The sequence below is a fragment of the Monopterus albus genome, unplaced genomic scaffold, assembly GCF_001952655.1.
Source record: "Monopterus albus unplaced genomic scaffold, M_albus_1.0 scaffold65.1, whole genome shotgun sequence".
Taxonomy (NCBI): Eukaryota; Metazoa; Chordata; class Actinopteri; order Synbranchiformes; family Synbranchidae; genus Monopterus; species Monopterus albus.
Window position 1 is genome coordinate 1514224 of NW_018127945.1, and position 9247 is coordinate 1523470.

Consider the following 9247-nt stretch of genomic DNA (forward strand, 5'->3'; position numbering starts at 1 on the left):
GGCACCGATGATCTTGCTGGCTGTTCTCACTACGCGTTGCAGGGTCCTTCTGCAGGAGGCAGTACAGGCTCTGTACCACACAGTGATGGAGCCAGTAGTGACCCTCTCAGTGGTGCCCCGGTAGAAGCAGCACATGATGGGGGTGGGGCTCTGGGTCTCCTCAATTTGTGGAGGAGGTAGAGGCGTGTTTGAGCTTTCTTGACCAGTGATGTGGTGTTGTTGGTCCAGGAGAGGTCCTCAGAGATAAGCACCACCAGGAACTTGATACTGCTCACTCTATCCTCTACAGCACCATCGATGGTCAGTGGTGGATGCTTTAGAGGTTTTCTCCTGAAGTCCACAATGATCTCTTTAGTCTTCCCCACATTGAGGGAGAGGTTGTTGTCCTTACACCACTGGACCAGTTGGCACACCTCACTCCTATATTTGGCCTCATCATTGTTGGTAATGAGCCCAACTACAGCAGTGTCAACCGCAAACTTGACAATGTGGTTGGTGCTGTAGGTTGGCACACAGTCATGGGTCAGCACTGTGAAGAGCAATGGGCTAAGCGCACACCCCTGCGGAGCCCCTGTGCTCAGCATGATGGTCTTGGTCTCAAAAAGCTAAAGGATGCTATAAAACTCTGTAGATCTGAGAGGACCTGCACAGTCTGGTGATTTCTCTGTGTTTGCCACAGTTACGTATGTTGATTTGTTAATATGCAGAACAGAGGGGTCATTGATTTGACAGAGACGTGGACATACATGATGGGTAAAATTAAACCATTAAATGTAATGGTTGCCTAAGAGCTTTGCACAGTACTGTATGTGCCCTGTATCCAGATCAGCTCTGTCTCACAGAAATGTTTCTTGAATTAAAACTATACTCTGTTCAATAGGAGGGAGTTTGTGAATGCCTACGTGAATCACGCCTTCAACACATCAGTGGAGGGTGTGTTCCGGGAGTTCAAGCGAGGCTTCTTCCAGGTGTGTGACCGGGAGTTGGTGAAGCTGTTCCGGCCAGAGGAGCTGCAGGGAGTGCTGGTGGGCAAAGATTTCCATGACTGGGAAAAGCTCAAACAGGTACAGTCAAAACAAGAGCTCTTAGTGTTCTTGTTTTCTCTGCAACCTAAACTGATATATTACATCCTTATGTGTTTATAGGAGTCTGTAAGAGAAGTAATTGTGTTTCTGCTTCACTGTCATTAGAGCACATGTTATGAGGGGCAGTACCATGAAAACCACCCCACCATACGGATGTTTTGGGAGGTGTTTGAGGAACTAACTGAGGATCAGAAGAAAACTTTCCTTTGTGAGTTGCACTTTAGATATAAAAGCTGAAATCATGTTGCTAATGGCTAGACTAGACTTAGTAGCACTTAATCATGGGAACAACTAATGACTGGAGTCTATTTAAGTTAGTTGTCAACACTGAAACTCACTGATTGCCACTTTCCCTTTCGCTAGGGTTTGTGACAGGTTTTGAAAGGGTGCCTATTCTTGGTATGGAGCACATCAAGATCAGTGTCAGGGTTAAACATGTCCACAACCTCTCCTACGACGAGTACTACCCTGAGACGCATACGTGTTACTCAGTCCTGGAGCTGCCATTATATTCATCCAAGGAGATCATGCAAACCAAGCTGAAAGAGGCCCTGAGCAACAACAGAAGAATGTACAAGTGATGGTGGGACTCTCCTTCGACTATCCTCTGTGTCTGTAAAGAGCAGAGAACATAACATAATTAGACATCTTATTCATGTGTTGCATCTCCTCAAGAAATCAAGAGTGTCACAAGGTTTGTTATTCTGGGGCCAAGTTGAACAACAGTAACGGTGCAAACACAACAAAAACACAGTTCCTTGCTTATGTACAGAAATGACCATGTGAGAAAGTATTTTTACATGTATAAACTTTCATGTTGAAGCAATAGAAAATACATTTTTTGGTGCCTCTCATTTGTTGAATAACTAATAAAACACATCACAGATAACTTTAAATAGAGCTAAACACTGCACAGTCCAACAGTTTTCAGGGTAAATGACATAAACAAACTGTAAATAACCATTTTTATTAACCGTTTATAGTGTTTATTAATACAGTTTAGTTTCATTGTTTGTTCTATAAAATACGTTTATTACTACGGAGTATTTTATTTTGAAGGAAGAAGTAGAACAGAAAGTTAAGACCAATGAAGAAGAAGCACAGAAAGTGAACGGAGAAAACAGGAATAAATAGTTAATGAAAACGGAGTATAAGAAAGTAATATACAGTTTCATTTATGGCTTAGCATCCAGCCAATATTGGCACAAGGTTCGTAGTGTTTAGTTCATAGGGTACAATGATTCATTTGGGTTGCTAATTTGTCTATGGTTATATTTTTGTATGGGTTAGCCAAAGGAGCTAATGTTAGCTTTACGCTACGCTATGTGACGCTAAGCTATGTTTATGTGTGATTTAACCGTTTGTGTTATTGCTGAACACTGTTTATTTTATCGCATTTTGCTAAATATTTATCTGTAATTTTGGGTGCTATCTAGCTTTATTTTGTTTCATAGCTCTTACGGTGTGTTCAAGGTGTAATGAAGGGATTTCAAGGAGCAAAGAAAGTACAAATGAACCATCAGTAAAAGAGAGCAACCAAATCAATTGGCTGGGGATGCTACACTAACTGTAGTATCCCTTTAATATCTTTAGACGATAAAGCTTTGAGCACAACAATCCATCACTCTTTAAATCTTATCATTAACACCTTCATAGACTGTGGTTGTTTGGTGTGCACGCATTGGCTGTAAAGCTAGAAAAACAAGGGTTTGTCGAAGAGCAACTTGAAGAGCTACCCTCATAGCTGGGTTAACCTACTGTGTGCTGAAGTGAAATACTGCAGCTTACACACGCGTTTGGATACATTTTTCTGGTAAGGATAACCTTCTGTATTTTGTTAGAATGAGGTACAAGACTTGGAGATGTTCCTCCCATTGATTGAAATAGTATTAATGAAAACACCCCCTGCCCTTTATATCAGTTATGGGTTATTAGGTCAAATGGCTAATATGTGCCATTCCTCTGGGCAGCATTAATAGGTCCAGTAAGACACAGTCTTCACAGCCTCTCTTTTTTTCTTGTCTTCATTTTATTTTTAATGATGAAGCTTTATATGTATGTATTTTAGTCACAATGAATATTTGTAGTTATATGTTATAAGATATTAGAATTTAGTGTTGTTATTTGCACTCAGGAGTGGGAATAATGCCATTGATATATCTAATACTGGCCGTTGCAGATTTGAAACTACATCAAAATAACTAACAAACACAGGTAGAAGAAATATTCTGAGCCTTTATTTTTCTGTCTTCTTTTTGTTTGTTTTTTCTCTGTTATAATATAAAGCACTTTGGATCAACTGTGTTGTGTGTAAAGTGCTATTTACGTAAAACTGATGTGAATTCAATACAACTGAATTACTTGAGTAAAAGTACTAATACCACAGTGTATAAATATTTCACTACAAAGTCCTGCAGTACATAAGTGTACTTGGAAGTATCATAACTACAGGCACAGAAGTGCCCCCTCTAATCAAATGAAGCTCTATGTAGTTTATATATTATTATACTCTATATCACCAGATTGTTATTACTCATACAGTAATGTTTAAGCAGTATTTTAGTGGTGTTAGTTGAGATGGAGCTAATTTTTATAATTATATTGCTTTCACTGCAGATTGTTATTTTCGTTTATTGTTTGGTTTGTAAAATGTAAGAAAATAGTGAGAAATGCCCATTACAGTTACACTACACTGACAAGTGAGACCTTCACATGCCTTGTTTTGTCTGAGCAGCAGTCCAAACCCCCAAATTACTGTCTTTAACCGGGGAAAACTGCAAATCATCATATGTGAGAAGTTGAAAACATGAAATCTTTAAAAAATGAACTAAACAGAACAACAGTAGCTGATTAATTGTTTGTTAAATGATTAATTGCTTACTTGTTTAAACTCATATTTGATGTGCTTCTTTGGAGTTAAAATAGCAGCACTAACAACTCCAGTTTCATTTTCATTTTCCTTTTCACCACAAATGCAATAAATCTCCTTCCTCTGCCTCAGGGGGTGTGTCACTTTCATTTCATCATGTAAGTTTTGTTTTCCATTGCTCACAGCAGAGTTTGAATAAGGTTTCATTTCTGACTGACAGAGCTGAGTCATTAAAACCAGATGTCAGGTCTTCAGAGCCACTTTATGAAAATGTTGTCATGGGGAGAGGACTGTCAGCATGGCTTTCGGTTGAGAGAGGGCTCGAATATTTCAACAGTTGATGGAGTTCACTTTTTAAACCTCAGTTATTACATCAAGGACCTGTCAGCAGGTCACAGCGTGCTTGCCTTCATTAAAACCAATGGAGATGCCTTCATCATTCACACAAGCGAGAGCAACAACAGAGAAAGAGTCTGGAGGAAACAGAGTGAGCTCCAGTTTTGTGACCCACTCTATGCAACACATGGGCTTACAAAGATCAGGTGAAAGGAAGTTCTGTTTTTTGCGTCACTGATCACCTGCTGTGTTTCTGTGGTTTGTGTACTTACAGAGTTTGTGAACTGCAATGAGAAGATTCAAGCTGTAAGTTGTGGTGATGATGTAGTCACATTACTGTCTGAGAGAGGCACAGTTTTCTGTGTAGACACAACGCACACTCCTTTCACTCCAAGGTAGGAGAATGAACATTTGAAGTTTTGTCTTTTGTAAAATCTGAACTTGAATTCGTTGTAGCTACACTAACTATTCCTGAACAGGTGTATAAACTCTGCTGGTCTCTGTTGTTTCAGCCCTCCTAAAGTTTTGTGTAACACACCAGTTTCTCAGGTTGCTTGTGGGAGCCAACATTCAGTTGCCTTGACCAAAGGTACAGTGAAGTGAAATCAGCCTCTAATGTGCAAGCTGTAGAAATATTTGTTTAGACAGAAACAGAAAAACTGCTCTTATACATGAGTGTTAGTTTTATATATGTTTTACATTCACATACACACTAGTGCTGCAGTGAGGACCTGTGGCTCTCACCCGTCTAACATTCTGTAATCAGTACATTGGAGATTGTATCTCAGCATTCTGTAAACTTAAATATTAATTGCTAAGTTGGGAAGAAACAGAAATTTGACCAGGTGGAGAAACATCTCATCCACTGTTGGGACTTGATGGTGAAAGTTGACTCCAAGTCCAAAGGTGGCTCAGAAAACCAAGTGATCATTATAATTAATGAAAACATTAATGTCCATTTACTGTATGCTGCATGCAGAAACTGTGATCACTAATTGTTTTACAACAGTCAAACATGTCAGGGTGTCAGAAAAGTGTTGTTGATGTCCCCACAGATGGTCTGGTGTACACATGGGGTCTGGACTCACGGGGCCAGCTGGGTCTGGGAAACAGGAGGTGCAGCACCAGTTCACCACAACACCTCCAGTCTTTGTCAGTGATCCCCCTGGTTCAGATCGCTGCAGGAGGAGAACAGAGCTACGCACTCTCTGTGTCTGGAGGTGTGTTTGGCTGGGGCAGAAATGACTGTGGACAACTGGGGCTGGGAGACAAAACAGGTAAGAAGAAAAGAAAAGAAAACATATGTACTATACTGTTCTGTAACAGGTAAACCTGAATTTTAATATCTTTTCTATAGACAGATGCAAACCAACAGCTGTTCGTTATCTGAACAGGAAGAAAACTATTTACATTTCCTGTGGAAAGGACCACTCTGCCATTTTGACAAAGGTTGGTCAAGGAAAACTTTTTAACACTCTCATGGTCTTACCTATGACATTTTATTACCAGAAAAAAGTGTAAAAACAGAAGGTTCAAACTACTCTATAAAGGGGAGGCGACAGTGGTGCAGTGGGTAGAGCAATTGCTTCCCAACCGGGAGGTTGAAGGTTCAAATCTCAGTACCTGCAATCCACATGTTGAAGTGTCCTTGGGCAAGACACTGAACCCCCACCCCCCAATGGTTAGAGCCGATTGGTTGAGTTGGTGCCACAGATGGCTGCCTTGGTTCTGTACTGGAAATACATTTCTTGCATGTAACATACTTGGCCAATAAGGGTGATTATCTTATAAATGACAATGAAATGATGGAATATGATGTCTGGAGAAAACGCTAGTTCTGAATGTAAATCATATCTTTTTTTTTTTTTAAACAATAGATCTCAGTTTAGAAGCTGTATTTTATTTGTTGTACACTGCCTTCCCCCATACTAAAACTGCCTTTATCTCAGGCTGTGGTAATTTTACTTAGGCATGCCTTTTGAAAGTTTAACTTTGCCCAGTAACTTTACTTTTAATATACTTATCCTTGAAAAAAGATATGCATTTAGTGATTCAAACACTGGCTGCTAAATTCAGCAGCCATGGTTGGATGAACACAAACAATTATATGTAAGCAAAAATACAAAACCATTGATTTTCATAGTCCATTCAGGCATCAGTCATTAATTAAAAAAAGTATTTACCATCCATTAACAAATGCAATCACATACTGATTTCCTGGGTCCTATGGATATGTAAATAGAAGTATAAAATTAAGTGGTACTTAAACCATAGTTGTCTGGTTGCTTCCTTAGGATGGTGCAGTGTTTACATTTGGCTCTGGTCACTATGGACAGCTGGGACACAACTCAGTCTGTGATGAACTACGTCCACGGCTTGTTGCAGAGCTCTGGGGTGCAAAGGTCACCAGGATTGCATGTGGACGGTACAGTATAATTGTAAACTTACTGTATTATAAGCAGTAATCCTGAGCCAGTATAGTTCATTGTTGAATTCAAGCATAATTTCATTTTTATATTGGCTAGTTTTCTCATACAAATGCCACTGTTAACATTTATTTTTAAATCAGTTTGACCGAGTTGTCAGGCTCATTCAGACACCAAATGATACAAAAACAATTACAGAAAAACAGTATTTATCAAATTTATCAACCAAATTTTGCATAGCTGTGTAAGAATATCACTGAATGTCAGACTCTAAACCGCAACATCATGACAGACGTTTTGTCAATGTACAGGAAGGGCATGTGACTATCTCTTCCTGTTTGTAATTCATCATTTGAGTTCAACTTTCAGCTAATGGCTCATATCCTCAGGTTTTATGTACATCTCAACTTTCCTTTCCCATCATCCCACAGAAATTATTACACTAGCTAAAGTTTAGTGACGTACAGGTCACAAACCTTGCTGGCATTAAAATACTTTTTGTGTTGTACTGTTTTCTTAACCAGACATCACACGTTAGTGTTGACAGACTCTGAGAGGGTCTACTCCTTTGGGAATGGTGAACAAGGGCAGCTGGGACACAGAGAGGAGAGTCATTCATCTGTGCCGCTACGTGTTCAGCTGCCACTGGGTAACTACATATCTAAAATAATTGAGTTGAATCATCAACTCAGTCAAGTCAAATGTATTGATAAATCATTGTATTCAACACACAAAAAAATTATCAAAATAAACAGAAAAATAACACACGGGAAAGTCACTATACAGGTGACCATTTAACTGAAATTAAAAAGAGCCAATAACTGCATGCTGCAGTGTTGTAATACTCAGGACCAGGACTCGGACTCGAGTCTGACTAGTGTCATGATTTTCAGGACTCCTGATTCAAATTGGACTTGAACACCGATGAATGACTCAGTTTTAGACTCAGACTCGAGCTTTGACTGAATTTGGACTCGGAAGTTAGAGATGAGGACTTTAATTTTTTTTTTTTTGTAATAGGCCATAATAATTTGGTACAAGTTACAGATATTAAAACCTGTTTGCTCGTACCATGCTGTATCCAGAACACTTCCATCAAAGTTTGTTGCTATATATAGCAGACTGAATAGCTCAGCAGTTAACACCATAGACTTTGGTAAGGAAGCTTGGGTTCAGGAAGTGGTCAATATCCAGCCTGGGTCCTTAGGCAAGGCCCTTAATGCTACCTGCCTACCTCATGGGTAATGAGAGTTGGAAAAATGAGAGTCATACCGACTCGGACATTGCCCGGGTCAACAAGGTCCGCATCAGGTGTTGAGGAACCAGGGCAACCTGATGAGAAGTGGGCTACTGGAACAAGACATTCATGGACAGGAGATGAGAACAGGGAACTAATGGAATGCTACTACACAAGTAACCCCAGCGAGAGGGGTCATATACAGAGGATGTGGGACCTATGGATACTTCGTAACCCAACATCTAGACTAACATAGAAACAATTAATAGCTCAGTGCTCTAACATCCGCAAGAAGCACCTGCTATCACAACTAGAGATTGACAAAGTACAACACGAATGCTACAACAAGGGGGAGCCAGGACGCCAGGTCAGGGGGGATGATATCAGTGGGGAGATACGTATCATCATCATCACTCCCACAATTGGAGATTGCGTACCAAGTCCCAATAACAGTCCCGGATGAGCTTGATTCAAGAGCAGCTGACCTGAGATTGAAGATCATGAGCAAGATGGACACCTGGAACTCCTGTGGCCGGTTACCAAGACTAAGTGAAGTGCCTTTTGAAGGTCTACTAGAGGATGTGAATGCAGCACTAAGAACAATCCCTACTATGGCCATCACTGAGACCAACAAGCTGATATACACCACAGCAACCATGATCCTTGAGATGCTTGACTATAAGTTCAACAAAGGCCATAAGGAGCCGTATCCACCATGGAGGAGGAGGTTGGAGATCAAGGCAGCAAGGAGAGAAGTTAGCCAGCTATCGGAATTGCAGAGAGGCGTGATGAATGAAAGGGTACCTAAGAAGTACGACTCTAACTAGAGTCGTACCTGAGGCCTTAGAGACTGCCAAGCAAAAGCTCACAGCCCTGGCCACCTGGCTGAAGAGGTACACCAGGGAAGTTGAAGCCAGGAGAATAAACCGAATGTTCTACACTGAGCCATCCAAGGTGTACTCTCAGTGGCAGGGTAATAACATGAGAGCAGACCCACCAAGGCTGGAGACTGAACAGTTCTGGAAGAGCATATGGGAGAAGGACGCATCGCACAACAACAATGCCCAGTGGCTGGTGGACCTAAGAGCAGACCACAGCAACCTCCCTGCACAAGACCCAGTATGGCAGACATTCAAGAGTGGGTCTCAAGTATGAAGAGCTGGACAGCACCAGGCCCTGACATGATCCACGCCTACTGGTTAAAGAAGCTAACTTCACTCCATGAGCGCCTTGGTGGGACAAATGAACCAGCTACTAATGGATGGAACCCACCCTGAGTGGTTAACTGAAGGCC

The 9247-nt window shown here is 40.8% G+C and overlaps 2 protein-coding genes across 3 annotated transcripts in view; both read left to right on the plus strand.

Moving 5' to 3' along the window:
- Nucleotides 1-1684, plus strand: part of LOC109962585 (probable E3 ubiquitin-protein ligase HERC3) — a 19992-nt gene extending 18308 nt beyond the window's left edge. The window contains exons 21-23 of the mRNA XM_020604442.1: nucleotides 881-1064; nucleotides 1191-1293; nucleotides 1449-1684. Coding sequence (XP_020460098.1) covers nucleotides 881-1064; nucleotides 1191-1293; nucleotides 1449-1666 — 505 coding nt within the window. The 3' untranslated portion in view covers nucleotides 1667-1684. The remainder of the gene's footprint in view (nucleotides 1-880; nucleotides 1065-1190; nucleotides 1294-1448) is intronic.
- Nucleotides 1685-2203: 519 nt separating this feature from the next.
- LOC109962584 (probable E3 ubiquitin-protein ligase HERC4) overlaps nucleotides 2204-9247 on the plus strand; it is an 18831-nt gene continuing 11787 nt past the window's right edge. Inside the window, exons 1-9 of one of the 2 annotated variants that reach the window (XM_020604440.1) lie at nucleotides 2204-2294; nucleotides 2540-2898; nucleotides 4175-4441; nucleotides 4565-4685; nucleotides 4803-4879; nucleotides 5346-5567; nucleotides 5648-5739; nucleotides 6585-6715; nucleotides 7241-7365. In XM_020604440.1, coding sequence (XP_020460096.1) covers nucleotides 4195-4441; nucleotides 4565-4685; nucleotides 4803-4879; nucleotides 5346-5567; nucleotides 5648-5739; nucleotides 6585-6715; nucleotides 7241-7365 — 1015 coding nt within the window. In that variant the 5' untranslated portion in view covers nucleotides 2204-2294; nucleotides 2540-2898; nucleotides 4175-4194. The remainder of the gene's footprint in view (nucleotides 2295-2539; nucleotides 2899-4174; nucleotides 4442-4564; nucleotides 4686-4802; nucleotides 4880-5345; nucleotides 5568-5647; nucleotides 5740-6584; nucleotides 6716-7240; nucleotides 7366-9247) is intronic. The other variant, XM_020604441.1, reaches the window with a different exon arrangement.